The sequence below is a fragment of the Homalodisca vitripennis genome, chromosome 8 (genome assembly GCF_021130785.1).
Source record: "Homalodisca vitripennis isolate AUS2020 chromosome 8, UT_GWSS_2.1, whole genome shotgun sequence".
In the NCBI taxonomy this organism is placed as follows: Eukaryota; Metazoa; Arthropoda; class Insecta; order Hemiptera; family Cicadellidae; genus Homalodisca; species Homalodisca vitripennis.
The window spans coordinates 114,936,070-114,954,352 of NC_060214.1; the positions used below are offsets into that span (position 1 = coordinate 114,936,070).

General features: G+C 33.9%; 1 protein-coding gene across 1 annotated transcript; it reads right to left on the reverse strand.

The window, feature by feature from the left end:
• Positions 1 to 5,573: 5,573 nt before the first annotated feature.
• Positions 5,574 to 16,083, reverse strand: LOC124367939. Its single transcript, XM_046825153.1, has 2 exons — positions 15,540 to 16,083; positions 5,574 to 7,046 (listed from the first exon to the last, which is right to left on the reverse strand). Exon 2 carries the CDS (start codon positions 7,036 to 7,038, stop codon positions 5,605 to 5,607), a length of 1,434 nt encoding a protein of 477 aa, XP_046681109.1. The 5' UTR covers positions 7,039 to 7,046; positions 15,540 to 16,083; the 3' UTR covers positions 5,574 to 5,604.
• Between the last annotated feature and the right edge of the window lie 2,200 nt (positions 16,084 to 18,283).

Sequence of the window (18,283 nt, forward strand, 5' to 3'; positions counted from 1 at the left end):
AGATAATTTTGTTAGTAATTTTTGTAGATTCAAAATTTGTCTATAGATTATTAATATCATTCCATAATTTACTAAAATCAACTATTCCACAAACATGATATACATTTCTCTGTAAAATGTTTTCGCTCCCTGAAATTTGCTGAAATTTGGCTATAGCCATTTAAGCCTATATGCCCATCCAGCTATATGCCTAAACTACAAAATAAACCAGCTAAATGAAAATGTGGTTCCTGTTATTGTAACTCTAGTGGTTTACTCTGTGGTTGTTTAAATCTCTGGTATTTATACGTTGTAATCTGAAAGCAATTTCATCTTTACAGTAACCCATTACAAAATCAATTTTCTCCAACTTACCTTTGGAAGTTATTGGCCGTAGATTAACATTACATTTAATGAGAAACACTTCAAATTATTTAGTTTAAATAAATTTTTTAAACTGTTAAGCCAAGTAACACAACTTACCTTTTTTACAATATATTTGTACCAGTGAACTTTTGAAGTCGATTCAAAGATTACTTGACAGTCTTCAATCCACTTCTTTTGCTACTCTAAGTCCTCCAAAGGGGCATTAATTTCTGGAACTTTCACACCTGCTGTTATTGTATCTCTGGCTGCCGGCTGGCGAATAGAGCGCGCGAAAAGCACGACACAGCGCGCGGTGCGGCGACGTAACCCCTACCCATCTCAAGGTCACCACTCGCCACGTGACTTGTTTACTTCCACTACCTCCCCACCCCACCCCTGCAATCCTAGTGCTAGTGCTACTGCCCGTGTGTCTCTATGCAGACAAGAGTGTTTGTGGTGTCAGTCTTTACGTGTTGAATACTGCAGCAGTTGAATTTTAATAATAGTGTGAATTATTTAAAAAACATTATATCGCAATGTGTAGAACCAAAAAGTGGAAGATTTTGAGTGTCGTATTTTTAATGAGAAGTGGAGTGAGCAATATTTTGTTGTGAATAACAGAAACAGTGCCTTGTGCCTTATTTGTAACGAATCAATAGCGGTGTTAAAGGAGTACAACATCAGAAGGTATTTTGACACGAAACACTGACAAAGTAAATATGCTCCGCTTTCAGGTAAACTTAGAATAGAAAAAGTAGATGCTATGAAAGCATCTTTGTCATCACAGAAAAATATATTTACCTACTAAACGTAATGATGAAAATGAGTCTGTTGTAAGAGCAAGCTACAAAATTGCTCACATTTTAGCTAAGGAAGGTAAACCTTTTAGTGATGGTGAAATAGTCAAAAGTTGTATTTTGGAAGCTGTTGAAGAGCTTTGTCCTGACAAACTTTCTTTGGTAGGCTCTATTAGTCTGTCTCGTCACACCATGACTCGCCGAACCGAAGATATCGGCAAAGACGTCTACAATCAATTAATGTTAGCCTGTGAAAAGTTTGAATGTTTTTCAATTGCTTTGGATGAATCCACGGATAACTCTGATGCAGCTCAGATTCTACTGTTTGTAAGAGGTGTAAATAGTGAATTTCAAATTACCGAAGAACTGGCTAGAGTTCATTCAATGAAAACTACTGCAACTGGTGTGGAAATATTTTCTAAAATTAAGGAAACTGTTTTAGGTCTCGGACTTGATTTTACAACATTAAAAGGAGTGACTACAGATGGAGGTAAAAACATGAGTGGTACCAAAACAGGTGTAGTTGGAAACGTATACAAAGCAGTGGAAGGCACTAGTGGAGAGAAACCCATCATACTACATTGTATCATCCATCAACAGGCTTTGTGTGGAAAAAATTTGGAAATATCAGAAGTGATAGAAATTGTTGTGAAAACAGTAAACTACATACGGTCGTCCTCCCAAAAACACCGCCAGTTCAAGGCATTTTTGTGAGAAATAGACAGTAACTACCCAGACGTGCCCAACCATTGTGAGGTCCGATGGCTTAGTAGGGGTAAAGTTTTACAACGTTTTTTGAACTTCATGAAGCAATAGATATTTTTATGATAGAGCAAGGTCGTCAAGAGCCAGTACTTTCTAATCCGGTGTGGTTGTGGAAATTAGCATTTTTAGTTGACATCACAGTGCATATCAACACTGTTACCGTGCATACTATCATGTAAATGCTTTTATCTGAGAAGCAGCTAAGTAAGTGCACTTTGAAACATGTCACTTCTGAAGCTAGTGTGCCGTTCCCTTCTGAGTTCGCTGCTAAGGTCGTCAGCCAATTGAGTCAGCAGTTTAACAAAAGATTTGAAGATTTTGACAAAGAGTGTGGTAGAATCAACATGTTTCAAAATCCATTCAAGTGTGATATTGATACTGTGCCTCCATCCCTTCAACTTGAAATTATTGACCTAACAACAAATGAAACGCACAAGGAAAATTATCAAGAATGCCTTAAAAGAGGCGATCTGTTGTCTTTCTATAGTGCTTTGCCGGAAGAAGATTTCAAGAACATAAAGAAGTTTGCTAGAACCATGGTTTCGTTGTTCGGTTCAACTTATGTATGTGAGCAGGCATTTTCCAAGATGAACTTTATCAAATCAAAATTTCGGTCATCCCTTACAGATGAACATTTAAAATCTTTATTAATGATTGGGACCACTAAGTTTGAGCCTAAGTGGAGAGATATTCTCAGCACTAAGCAATTCCAAGGATCTCATTGAACTTTTTGTCAATACTGGTATTTTGATTTTAAAATATGTAAAACAAAACAACCTCACTTTTTGTCATTTATGGTGGTAATTTGTATGTCCTAGTATCCTAGTAGGATTAATTAAAATCAATGTATTCAATTTATTGGTGACTTCTTTATTGCTCCGTCAGAATTAGAGCAAACATCCAAAAGTCTGGGTTTATATTTATTTCTACTAAAAGAACCTAAAAACATAATATATTATAAACCTTTACCTACCAACTAATAAATAATAAGAAATTACAATAATCAGGAAACAAGGGCCAAATAACCTTAAAACTCATATTTTGCACAAGATTTCTGGAACAAACCCCGGGCAATACGTTTTGTTTGGGGTTCCAAATCCCCTGGGATGTTAGCCCGTCTGGCCATAAAGGCTTTACAATGTGGCCCTTGGGTAAAAAAGGTTGGGCACCCCTGTTCTATAATACTTGGGTTCAAGTATATATACTTACTCTTTTGTAAATACCATAGAAACCGTTGGAGATACAATGTTTTTGACCTCACCACTTTACATACAATTTTTTTGTTCATGCAGCAATTTTTCTTAACAGAGCAATATAATAGTCACCTGATCAGCATGTGTTTATAAGGAAACCACTAAATACACGAGAGATTCTTCATAGAACAGTTTTATTATACATCAAACAGACACACAACAATAGATAAATACAAATAAATTAGTTTAAATAAATAAACAAATACAAAATGAGGAGTGTGACTGAGTATAGAGCGAGTATTAGTGACTGATACTACGACTAGATTATTTAAGTATCACATGACTTTTACATGGAAATGTATCGGTACAGGTACATAGTCTAATTACGTAAAAAATATCTAGTTCTAGGTTTTTTTGACACTATTGTCAAAATTATTAATATATGTGGAATGTGTCTAGTTTTTATTTTTTAAACAGTGCAAATAAATTGAATCACACGATAATTAAAGTTATATTAAAGTGTGGCTCGAGGTCAGGTTGTGTTTGAGGTATGTGAGAAATTTTAGCCCTGGCATTCTGATCATGTATTTGTTAACCTACCCGTGTTTTATTAACGATGCACCAGCCGCAATCACGCTAATAAAAAGATACATTACAATTTAACATAGTTGTAAACAACTAGCTGTAGCCATGTCCATACTGCAATGAATGAGTTATACTTGATACTGAAGAAATTCATATTGAATGTTTCAATAAACTTTAAAAAGTGACTATTTCATAATTTTTATTTTGTGACTATGGAAACGCAAAGTGAAATAATTAATTAAATTATTTTCATATTCACCCTAGTAAAAAAACCGTTCAGGTGCAACACAAAACTCATTGTGGTGTTCGTGACCGTAGAACATTATTGAAATATTTAAAGACCGACTCTTTCCACGCAGTTGTTTAGAAAATAAAGCCTTGTTTGAAAATTCTCTGTAAATAGGTATAATTTTATTCATAACTGCCAAAGGAAGTAAAGAGCAGTACATCTATAAAATATGGAGTAAAAAAAATCAATACTTCAACAGTTATATAAGTATAGGAATAAAATAATGGAAAAATAAACCTTGTGCCTTATAATTTTGTAATATTTATTTGAATGGCTCCACAATTTTAAATATACATTTTGTACATCACACTATGCAACATAACATGATAAAAAATATAAAATGGAAAATAAATTATTTTAAATAACGTCAGACTCTTTAACTAAAACAAAATTTAATCATAACATTAACAAAAGTAGTTATGTTTAAATCACAAATCAAGACCAAAGCTAAGTCTCGATGTCAACTCTCGGATCAAAGACTAATAGAGCTCCAATATCAGGAGTTATATTAAAATTTAGCTTGTTCTTTCTGCGTTTCTACATATAAAACTGTTTACTAACAATAACTTCAGTTTTTATATCAATGACAAGAAATACCAGTTTTTGGCGCTTTAAAATCTAATTGCAACTTAAGAAATTCATAATTCATAAACTTATGATCCGATAATGATTAAATGTTTGAACATGATTTATGCAAGTCATTTATGCAAGTAATTGAGTATGTACTTTTTTAGAATCTTAGAACAGTATGTGAATAAAGTTATTATCAAAATACCATCTTAACTTTTATTCTTGACTGGGTGATCCTCAAAATTCGGTATTTGTCACTTCATGGAGCTCTTGGTCACTTAGCATGTAATTTTGTTAACCATTTTACCACAGATTAAATTAAGCACGTTTTGTTAATTTACCACAACCGGCAACTGCTTGTTTTAACACACAAATCGTCAAACTGCCCAGGGCGGTTTGCCTTGTAGTGGCAATGAATGACAACTAACTAACACAGTTTAGAACTTCTCAGAGCTCTGCAGCACTCACTACTGTGACAACTGATCACATCAGGATTACTCCGAGAGATACTTTGTATCGGTTACTTTTATGATACAGATACTTTACACGTTTACCACTGTTCCTGGTACAAAGTAATCGGACTTGTTTAGCACCAACAGTAACTGGAACATTTTAGGACTACTCTGTAACAAATGATTTTAAATCCATATATTTTGTTAGTGACTAGCTAAGATTTTATTTCAAGAAATGGTTATAAATGTTTACTGCCAAGTATCCAAAATGAGAATTACCCAGCTCTAGCGCCAATTAGTTTTATGTAAATAATTAAGACAATCAGGTTTGAATTATTAGGTCTGAAAGCCAAGTATTATTACTAATGAATAGGAAAATCAGCAAATAATTATTCCTACCATATACAATTGAGTTCTGCCAACATTTCACTTGGTATTCACACACCTCTCTGTCAATGCTATTGAAACGCCAGATTTTATAACTATGCTTACGCCAATCATACAGTAGAAGCAACTCGGTTTGAAGCATCCATGACTTTTAGATAATAAGGGAATAATCCAGGCCAAATAACCAACATTTCTTGATCACCATCAATTTATTTTTACTTTTACCAAAAACTGAAAACACTTAATGTACCTTCACCACAAACAATAAGTTTTGAATGAGTTTCATTCACAGTAATACATTTGAACTCACTTTGTACTAAGTCCATCAATTTTATTCTTCTTTCAAAATCCCAAACCTCTGCACCATCCAGTTTCATCATAACTATAATGTGCTGTATATGAGACACAATTTCAATATATCCTACAGAAAGCAAATGGGTTTGAGGACATTTAAAAAGGTCTGATCCAATTTCTAAACTTGCAATGGTATCTAATGTTCTTAAATCCATAATTACAACACCCCATACGGTTGGCAACACAAAAAAGTTGTCAATAATATTACCACTATCAAGAGAACCTGTTGCCTCAAATTCCTTCTCAGCTAGTAAAGTAGATGTGTTGTAGCAATAAACAAAAATATAACCCGTTCTTAAGTTCTCAGCCCGGCTTAGTAACACAACATGGTGAGCGTCAATATACCCACATATTTCATACCTCAACACATTTTTATTTAAAACTGGACAAAATGATGTATACTGCATCGATTCTATGTCATAAACAAAAATCTGAGGTAAATTATTATAGATAGAAGAGGACAATATAATTGACTTAAATTCCTTAGAATAACCTACAATACCAAAATCTGAACTTTGATTTCTTGGACCAATATCATCCAGTTTTTTCCCATCTTCTAAATTCCACACATGTACGTTATTTAAGGTGCAATTTTCAACAAACAGGAAGTGGCCAACGATTATAGGCCAGTTTAACTCAAAATCTACCTGTCCACTCATTTGTACGGAATACAGAATCGGAAATTCTTTAATAGGAAGTTGTATATGATAAACGTCAAACCAGCCATCTTTACAGACCACTAGTTTATTCCCAACAACTTGAATCCAAATTACTATAGCATAATCAGTAGGATTTTGCGATTCAATTTTTAAGGTTGCAATAAGGTAAGGTGCTTCTTCAATATTATATACTTTTACAACTTCTTCAAAACTGTCACCGTAATCAAGTACAAACAAATACACATCATTGTAAGTTATTTGCCGTTCGTTTACTGACAACGATAACTCAAAATCTGACAAATATCCATCAAATGGAATAGTGTGTTTGACAAAATTCTTTTGTCTCATGTTACTAACCAGCCGACTCTGCTTTAAAAAAGAAGCCCTATGTTTACACAAAGGCTCTAATGTACTACTCTGAAGTTCACAGTATTTTGGCAAAACTAAACTAGTAGTGCTATCCAAAGTCGTGTTTAGAAGTCTTTTATCTGTGAATTCTTCCCACAGCGTATCCGTATTGTAGACAGCTCGTAAGTAATGACAACTGCCAGACAAGGCAAGTAAATCCTTAGGAGTGAGATAGCTGCCAATGTAACACAGGATTTCAGGTGGCAGCGAGAAAATGCCTGACGTCTCACTCATTTTATTTCCTATTAACAAAGAAAGCATATAATAATAAACAAATTTAGAATAAGCATATTTATTGAAATACTATGGTATTATTTGTTAACAAAGAAAGCATATAATAATAAACAAATTTAGAATAAGCATATTTATTGAAATACTATGGTATTATTTGTTAACAAAGAAAGCATAATAATAATAAACAAATTTAGAATAAGCATATTTATTGAAATACTATGGTATTATTTGTTAACAAAGAAAGCATAATAATAATAAACAAATTTAGAATAAGCATATTTATTGAAATACTATGGTATTATTTGTTAACAAAGAAAGCATATAATAATAAACAAATTTAGAATAAGCATATTTATTGAAATACTATGGTATTATTTGTTAACAAAGAAAGCATATAATAATAAACAAATTTAGAATAAGCATATTTATTGAAATACTATGGTATTATTTGTTAACAAAGCAAGCATAATAATTATAATGGTAATAAGTATTCCACAATAAAACAGAAGAGTATTAGCTATTTTGAGACTTTATCTTCAATATTTAGTAAGTTTTCAAGGCAAGATTCTGTTTCACCATCTTATCCAAGTTGTTTTGTCTATTTCTATGCTGAATTTGTTTACTGAGTTGCATCAAAATTGTAAACTTTTTACATTTTATTGTGTTGAATACAAGCTCTATAGTATTCCTACACAAACACCTGTGAATAAATTTTGAACAGTATTATTTTGGGTTCAGGAGTCACAAAGAATGCATATAAAAATAATTCTCCAAGTTCAGACAACTTAAAAAGACCAGAATATATGTTATGCAGCTTCCATGGCAGATGAATCTTATAACTTTTCCAGATGTCTTTAGTTTCTATACATCTTGTTAACAACTTACTCTGGCATAACCAGGAGCCCAGGCCCTCCCCAAGTATAACCACATTTTTTATGTTATACAAGGTTTTTGGGGAGTGACATTAAATAAATGTTCTAGTAACTGAATATAAAAAATTTCGGGATGGTTAATTTATAAAAATAGCTCACTTACTATAGTAAAAGTGAAGTGGGCTCCCAGTTTATGTGTACTAAAATGTGTTGTTTTAAAACTCACATTGCAGAAACATATTTGTGGTTACTGTAAGTTCATTCCACTATCAAATCTACAAAAATAATATTTTATTTCAAGAACCTTTGATCAAATAAGCAGCTGATAATTTGACCAACTTCACAAAAACTCAAGATCAATCATGAACCTACTTATCAAAAGAAACCAAGAACAATTAAGACATTTCATTGAATTAAATCTCAATACACCATAAAAGTATTTATTTTCACAGAATAAAGGGACTAATATATCTCTGTAATATTTACAAATGTTTTCCAAAATTAATTACTGAAAATCACCAAATAAAGTATGACCTCACTTCCACTTGCTGTTAAATATGCCAACTTCCAGCACAATACCAACAGACCACCAGGTGGCAGACAACTAGAGCTAGTGTGTCTGACAACTGGGAACATTAACCTTTAGTGCTGACAGTGTGTCTGCTGATAACTGATCTCGGACATATGATTGCCAATTCACTGCATAGCTGAACACTGAACTGAGATTAATCAATCTTCCACTTAACTTGAATAACAAATTAGTTATTATTATCAGAACTGAATACAATGCCAGTATTGTAGTCATTTTTGTGGTTATTGTTGCATTTGAGTGAAATTTTCGGGCATAAAATGTATAGGTCTGCGTGAAAACTGGAAAACATGCAGGATTTCAAAATATAACAGAAAAGAACTTTTGGAAATTAGAAATGTACAAACAGTAGGACAGACCAACAACCACACAAATAAAACCAAGTATTGACTGACTCATTTTCCCTAAATAGCTCAGACACCATACAAGGACTGAAAAAATGGTCTAACTGAAAATAATTACTAGAAAATTCAAGCAATCAAGAGGATAAACAGAAAGTGCCTGCCAGAATAATATCTTCATTAGCAGTAGAAAATGAGCTCTTAAAAATGAAACACTCAGCTAAGGACCAAATTAAGTATCAAAAGAAGAAACATTTGAGGGAACTGATAAACGATGAAAAGAAACATATAGATTAAATAGAACATAGAACTTCAGCTAAATGGTGATGTTTAAGCATAGCTTACTAGACAAACTTTCACTTAAACGGTCAAATGATCTATGAGGAACTTGATCCACAGCTGAGTCAACTATAGTAGATGGTTAGGTATAAAAATAACAGAGCTTGAAAAAACTACTTACTCAAAACAAAAGAAAAACAACAACCAAGATATTAAAACTAGACTTTTAAAAGCTCTATGAAACTAACCTCCCCTACTGCTGAAATAATTAAGGACACACCATACCCTGCTACTAGAAATATCATACATTAAAACAAAACCTGATCAGCTAGCGATAGCTTTTATTCATATAAACCCAAGACACACAGGATTTTACAAGACACCGGCTACTTTATGGAGTTCCCTGCTGCCCCAATAATGGAACAATAGTTATGTATATGAGTTACAACATTAACTTCAGGAAAATGAACAGAACTTTGACAGAATATAGTGGCAAATCTCTGACCTCAGGAACCAGCCAAACCTGCAATCAAAAACTAACTTTACTGTGACAGAATCGACCAACCCCCACACAAATCAAAACCTCAACCCAACATCTGGAGACACAAAATCAGGAGAAAAAACTGTACTTTCTGATTAAACGGAGGCTACCGACAATAAACGGGATTTAGCAACTTTGGGTGGGCAGTTACACAATAAATACTAACGGTTAGGTTTCTAAAACACATAACCACAGTCCACAACATCCACAGCGTGCTTTGAATAGGTGGCCTTCGTTTAATCAGAAAGTACCAAAAAACTGAACTAACGCCCTTGACCAAAATCTATGTTAAAACTCCAATTCAGCTACAAGTGATTGGTAAAACATTAAGCAAATAACATATCAATAACACACCCGGGGGGGGGGGGGTGTTATTGATATGTTGGGGGGGGGCCCAATGAGAATAAACTTATAATATGTAACAAAATATACCTACTTTTTCCGACTAAGCTGGACCAAATTTTTTGTTTCAAATAATTTCATAATACTTGCATTATGAGGGAATATTCTAGGTTGTTGATACAATGAAAACAGCATTAATGGACCAGAAATATAAATAGCATAATGAAATGAAAATGCCAACTAGTAACAATGTTTTATTTTTATTCAATGTTAAATTTTATTATTATTCATTAATTAAGGAACGTATGCCTAATGAAATCATACTCATTTGTTGTAAATTAGAACTATATGGGGTGAACAAAACCACTTGGGACACTGATTGTAGTGCTATAACAAGTGAAGATAGAAACTCTGATTCAACAACACCCCATCCACTCTATTTTGTGGCCGAATTCGATAAAATTATTTGGAACCACCAAAAAATCTGTATGGGGTATTTTTGGAGAATAAGGGTTGTTTTTAAGAGTTTTAAATGTTATCTACCCAGAAACCAACCACCCAACACAAGAATTAAAGTAATAGAATTTCAAACATTATTTTGGAATGTGCTACACAGAAAGTCTGACCAATAATGAAATAGCTAAAAATAACATAATCAATAATGAGATGCACATTGGTAGAAAATAAAACAAAAATGTCGAGAAACAGGAGCAGAGGAGAGTACAGAGGAATAAATGCCCACAAAGAGGTGGAAATTGTAGCAAAAATGTTCCGAGCTCTAAAATTCCTTCTACTATGTTGGCCTGTGTTGATACTGATTATATCCTCCACCTATTTCCCACCACCCCTTAGCTTGTTATGCCCCCAGCCAGAAACCCCGATTCTCCCCGTCCCTTAGATTGTTGTACTATTCAAGATATAACCTAGTTGAAAACATAATATTAGTTAGGGTCGGTCGGGGGTAAAATGGTACAAAAACATGCTCTCTTTTAACTTTAAGGCCTTTTAAAAAGTTTCTTGAAATAATTACAAAATAATTACAGGTTCCAGCTTATCATTGTGACCTCTTAGAATAGTTTAATATGTAATAAAAGTTAATAAACTATTTAGTATAAAAGTAATTATTTTTTTTATAGTATACCTATTTTACCCCATGGTTTGGGGGGGGGGAAAAACGGGTATAGTAATGTTTTCATAGTAAAAACACAATAATTACAAGTGCTGTACTTATTTTACCCCAGTATTTGTGTAAAGTAGGCACAGTAAAAAATAACTAACTAATGAAATATTTTGGTCACAAAAAATTTATTATTACTAAAATATCAGTTAGACAAGTAATTTATTTAAAAAATTAAAACATAGAAAACAGTTCGTTGAGAGGGGCACTTCACACAAACTTGAAAAATCTTCCATTATAATCTGGTACAGAAAAAACATTAGAAATTTGTCCTAAATCAACCCACTCAATGTCTTCTTTATCAGGAAAAATGTAACGCTCTCCTTCAACCTTTGCATTTTGTCAAAAACTTTACGGAATATCGCTCCTTGTTGCGAAGATCTTGTGCAGTAATTTGTCCCCTGTACTCCTTCACAACCGTGCCACATTCACTTTGGTAGTTTATACCTACCCATGATCCTACAGTGGGTTCAGTAGGTTTTTACGTTTTTAGGTAGGCTGCTTTCATCGTCACTTTCTGCCGTATCAAATAAGCGTTTAGTAGCTCTAGGTTTTTTTTGCGGCTTTGCTTGGACCAATCCAGGCTCTTGTTTTATTGTTTTTCCTAAGGCTGTAATGGGTTTAGGCCTATTAGTTTTTACTTTTTTATTTTCTCTTTTCTGGCATCTTCTTCTTCTTTCAGTCTGTCCATTACTTCATTTGTTGTCATTACTTCACCACAACTTCCTTGAACTCGTCGCCTTTTTGTCTTAGAATTTTTCAATGCATCTTTTACACTTGATGACTGTTCAGGTGACAATGTACTTAAAATTGCTTCTCTCAGTTTCTTCATTGGTGAAGGAGAAATTTCAGGTAGGCCTGCTACAGAACTTGATGGGCCGGGTAAAATCTTGTACAGGATTAGCTAACTTTAATCCAGTGGGTTCTGGTCGGCCCAATGGGTGCCTCTGCGATGTCTTTGGGTGTTTCGATGGAGTTTTTTGCTTAGGTTTGTGCTCCACTTTGTAAGTCCATTGGCCTAGTTGGTTGTACTGAAACAATCCTTTTTTTCTAAAAACAGGACTTATTCACAGGATAGATCCCAGAGCCCTTAAAACCACCAATAATGTGCTCAGATTTGAATGAAGTCGATACCAGTTTTACTTAGAAGACTTGGAAAAACAGCCTTGTCAACATTTTTAAGCCGCGATTCACGATACCAGTTCTTCAAAATTTCTCTCCACGCACTTTTCATAGGAGCAAATACCCCAACATCCAATGGCTGAAGTGCATGGGATGTATTTGGGGGCAAACACAGAAGAATAATGTCATTGTCTCTTGCCACTCGGGTTACGTTATAGGTCAAGTGACTTCCATGTCCGTCAAACAAGACAAGAACTGGTTTTTCAAGATTTTTTTGTCTGATTTGCAAAATTAATGAGCCATTTCTCAAAAAATGAAATCTTGCATCCAGCCAGGGACTGTGTGACTCCATAGAGTGCACCTGGCGGTCCTCCTTGAACCCAAGTACTTTGCAAATCTCCCTGTCCTTTAAAAACAAAACACAAGGTGGGTAGCGTTTCACCGGATGCACTGGCTACAAAAAAGAACACTGTATTGCAGTCTGCCAGCTCCTCCTGATCTTGAATAGGACACTTTTGCACTTTTAGGGACAAAGACCTTACCCTTAGTGGGATCTGTGCCTAGGCCAGTTTCGTCCAAGTTGAAAATACGTTCTGGGTGATTTTCTAACCCATTTTCCACAAGAACTTGCTCATAAATTTTAAAAAACTCATCTACCACAAACTGAGACAGTCCTTCAGCCCTTGCTTTTGTTAATATTTCGGGTTTCCGTTTTGATAGTTCATGTGCCCACCTTTTTTCAAAACCCTCTTAAAAAGTCATACCCTGGCATATCGTCCTTGAATGGCGTCTTTCTACCCACTGATTTTACATAGCTACACACCATATATTGCAAGTCTTTTCTATCTAGTGGATAACCACATTTTGCTGCATACAATAAAGCCTCCACAATATAGTTCTCCTCTTCTTTTGATAGCACTGTTGCCTTTCCAGAACCAGGAGTTTTAGGAGGATTTTCACTCCACCGCCGAAGGGTTTCATAAGGAATGTTATATTTTCTTGCTGCAGCATATACTGAGCTTCCATTGTCAACTTCCTTTACTGCTTCCTTCAAAGAATCTTCATCATATTTTTGGGTTTTTTTTTTCTTTATGTATGTGCGTGGCATGATCTAAAACAAAAAAGTGAGGTTAGTTTTCAGTTTTTAAAATATTATACCTATTTTACCCCATGTTAACAAATTATGAATAGCATAAAACCTATTAAACTTTAAAACATTAAACAAGTTAAAAGTTAAAGTATATATGTGTAATGTATACATACCTGAATTTGAAACTTCTATTTGATTAGGGTTAACTTTTAACAATGTCATCAGTTAGGTTGTCTTGGTTACACTGACTCCTGTGAACATATGTTTTTTTCATTTTAAGAAGCTACCAGCAGTTTAGCCAACTCACTTTCAGTATAATATCATATAAGATGATGTTATACATTTATGGTATTTTTTTTCTGATCCAAAAACATCAATAACTCAAGTTTTATAATATAAAAAATAATGTTTATACCCGTTTCACCCCAGTATACCCATTTTACCCCGACCGACCCTATTGTACAATTATGGATCACAATCCCCTAAAAATTCTTTCTGGGTATGAAAATACACTATTTTAAGAAATTGATAAAAGTGATTTCAGAACATTATAGCTAACGTAGCTAAAGTATATAGCAACCAAGAAATGTATATGTTTAAGATTATATAAAATAACTAAACTTTAAACTATGTTTGAGCTGCATAGTACTTATGATTAATTTAGCCAATCTGAAATGGTATTTCTGCAGATAGTGATGCCCTCAAAATTACATTCATTAAGTAGAGTCATAGTTTGTTTGATTCTTACTACAATAGCTCATAATTTTCAATACATTCATAATACTAAATTTAGAATGTTCAAAAAGTCTTCTCAAGTGCGGTTTTTTTTATATATCTGGTTTGTTCTGATTTTTCTTGCAATGAAAAACTATTTGATTTTCACGTTTCATCTCCTCTCTACAAAGAACACTTTGGATTTAAAGGAGCCAGGTTATTATCTTGTAACCATTGTTCAATGTTTAAAAATACATAAATTGAGACACGTTCATTGCCTTTGTTCTTGCTGGTGTCACTAGCCTACTCACTAAAAAATTGAAATAAAATCAGCTGGTTATGACCTCACTAGCCTACTTGATACATAATTGAAATTAAAACAGCTGGTGATGATTTATTATGAATATCTATAGGTAGAATGTTTAATTCGATAGTATTGACATTTATAATCGACAAATATGATTTGATTGTGTTGGTGGCCGCTTATTATACTGCAGCCTAAATATGTGCCTTTATACCGTACCATTATATTCAAAAGTTTTATAAGCTCATTTTTGTAAAAACTATTGCTTAAAAAATTTGTAACAAAGTGAACTCCCACAAGAAGCCTTCACCTTACCAGTAATATGGGTTTTTAGAAACTTACCTAGGCTATATCAGGGTGTTAAGGGGTAGGGTACCATAAGCGGACCCGTTTTTTTATAACGAAATTGGCAAACAATATTACTTAATCATAACCATCTATATAATCAATCGATACTGATTAATTATTTTGAACTATTAACTTAAATAGTCTATATCAACAGCTGTAAACACTTTAAAATAATACACGTAGAGTAATATTTCAATTTTACATGTCATTTTGATTATTAAAAATGGCAGTCAATTTTAGAAAATTACACGACCTTGCTTTGAAATATGATGACATAGGCCTAAATAAAATATATTGTTTTTGTGGCTTCAACATGGACTCGTACCGAAAACCCCATTATGTGAAATTTGAGGGAAAGAAACAACTGTAACTGTGAGAGGAGCAAATATGGTCGTCTTCAGTTTTCCTAATTTTTGTTATAATAATTTGTTTGATCACTGTAAATAATTCATATTTTAATTTAAAACATACGATTGTTATTGAGGACTATATATACTTTTATATCGATTGATAGTCTAGGATTTGAGATGCGAATATTAGGCCTATGTATCGATGACTACATTCTTCGACATAAAAAACCGGGTCCGCTTACCGTACCCTTCCCGTGTTAAGCCTTAAGAGTATAGATCTCAAGTAGTTAGGTAAGGTGTTTTTCATTAGATTTTCTTATAAATACTGTTAATTTATAAATACATCTAAGGTAGGCCAGTTTGGTACCTTTTATTTTCAAGACTTGAAATTCTAAGTGCAACTCTACAGTTTAGAACTTTTATTTGGATTACCTGTTAACTTCAGGAAAACGTCCTAGTATATTAGATGGTATCACCTTAGATTAGTGTTCAATATGTCTTGTGCTGACACAATTTCTCACTCTGATTATTTCTTTCGGTAAATGGCGAGTAACACATTTAATGCACTGTATTCCATTCCATTGATTTGATTCAATTAGTTCAACTGTAGTAATAAATAATGATGTAGATGAGCAGCGAGTATTGGCAGAGTACAGTAGATACTACAAAGGGAATATATTTCTCTGTTGTTAACTTGGTTGTTATTTTAGTTACAAGATTGTTATTTCGTAGTAATTATTATATTTATGTACTATTGAGATTGTTACAACTAGGTTACATTAGTTTTGGTTATACTGTAGCCAATTGTGTTATAGTTGCCGTCTTCGTTTTATTATTATGACACATATTTGAAATCGTGTATTACAGTTTAAATAAATATTAAATAGTAGGCCTAACAGAATCGCCCGACACTTGTCAATGAGTTGAGGGAGCAATACAATACCTAATGACTAATGAGTAATGGTCAATGGACGAGGACGACTAGTCTACTATTTTTTTCTGGGTTTGCTCAAAGAGCAGGCTTCGTAATAACATGCAACTTCGTGGTTCCTTAATATATATTTCAACTGATATTTTAACTTATTGAATGTTAATGGAATGGGATTTACATTAATGTCATGTATTTGTTAGTTTTAAAAGAGGATTGTGATGTCTAAGTAAGTGAATATAAAGGAAAAGGTTTCTGTTCGGAATCTTCATGACCAGGGATCATCAGGCCAACTTCCTAATACGAAAAGGTTTGGACCTTGGTTTTTTTATTTTGTTAAAAATCCCAGGTGAGGTACAAATTATACTACAGAATGGAAGAGAACGTTTTAATATTTAAATTTCTTTTTTTAAATACCGTATCGCATTTCCTTATACATGGTCAAATCATTGGTTTTGAGAAAATCTTTATGCCATAGTTTAGACGTTTAAACTTACCAGATATAAAAGAAAATATGGTACTTTGGGATTATACCGACCACACCAGTATGAAGAACACAAAAATAGAAATTTATAGAAACAAACATGATAGAACGAAAAAACAACTCTTCAATTACAAAATTACAAACTTACAAGCATTTCCAGGTATTGTGATCGGTATTGTTGTCGCTGTTATCTTATCTTTCTCGAGAATCCTGATTACGGCAGGCCGCGCGGCATCACGTGATTTGCACGGTACATAATTGCCTTTCCATTTCAATTCAATTTATATTTCTGATTAGCCCCTCTAGAATTTGATATTTTACTGATAGGTACTATCTCGAGGGATGATTTTCTTTCGTCGACATCAGCGCGGGGCAGCACCGAAGGTGCTGCTGTCGAAGCCCGCGCTGATGGCCGGAGGCACTCGCATTTTGGGTGGCGGAATGTGATCAAGAATAAAAACAAGTTTTTTAGTGTTTTTTTTCAATAAAGAGTTTAGTTTTAGTTTGGTAATATTTGTTTTTTGTTGAATTTTTGTGTTTGGAGAAATGTAGAGGTAAAACACGAAAGTACAACAAAGCGATGCACCAGCTGAACGGGCGGCGAGGCTCTGCAATCACGTTATCTACTAGACGCTCGACTTTGACCTCTGTCTGAGGATGGGGAGGGGTTTGCGATAAGACAATTCCTGTTTTATACTGACGAAATAGTCTTCTACGCTAATCTAGTAATCAGTAGAAGCAAAATGTTAAATAACGATTCATGTCTGGGTGTGGTCGGTATAATCCCAAAGTACCGAAAATATTCTTTTCTGGCAATTCATAATTTGTGCATTGTAGTAGTACAAGGTTAATTGTATCTTCTACACCTATAATAGTACAGTTTAAGCATAATGGTGTATTTTTTTTTATTACAAACGAATTACTGTTTACTCTGGCATGGCCCAGTCTCAGACGAGAAATTTTGATGATTTCTTTTTTAACAGTTTACTATTTTTAAACTGTTAAGCCAAGTAACACAACTTACCTTTTTTACAATATATTTGTACCAGTGAACTTTTGAAGTCGATTCAAAGATTACTTGATAGTCTTCAATCCACTTCTTTTGCTACTCTAAGTCCTCCAAAGGGACATTAATTTCTGGAACTTTCACACCTGCTGTTATTGTATCTCTGGCTGCCGGCTGGCGAATAGAGCGCGCGAAAAGCACGACACAGCGCGCGGTGCGGCGACGTAACCCCTACCCAACTCAAGGTCACCACTCGCCACGTGACTTGTTTACTTCCACTACCTCCCTACCCCACCCCTGCAATCCTAGTGCTAGTGCTACTGCCCGTGTGTCTCTATGCAGACAAGAGTGTTTGTGGTGTCAGTCTTTACGTGTTGAATACTGCAGCAGTTGAATTTTAATAATAGTAGTGTGAATTATTTAAAAAAACATTATATCGCAATGTGTAGAACCAAAAAGTGGAAGATTTTGAGTGTCGTATTTTTAATGAGAAGTGGAGTGAGCAATATTTTGTTGTGAATAACAGAAACAGTGCCTTGTGCCTTATTTGTAACGAATCAATAGCGGTGTTAAAGGAGTACAACATCAGAAGGTATTTTGACACGAAACACTGACAAAGTAAATATGCTCCGCTTTCAGGTAAACTTAGAATAGAAAAAGTAGATGCTATGAAAGCATCTTTGTCATCACAGAAAAATATATTTACCTACTAAACGTAATGATGAAAATGAGTCTGTTGTAAGAGCAAGCTACAAAAT

Coding starts and splice junctions, on each gene's coding strand:
- LOC124367939 (XM_046825153.1), bottom strand. CDS start 7,038: ATGAGTGAGACGTCAGGCATTTTCTCGCTGCCACCTGAAATCCTGTGT.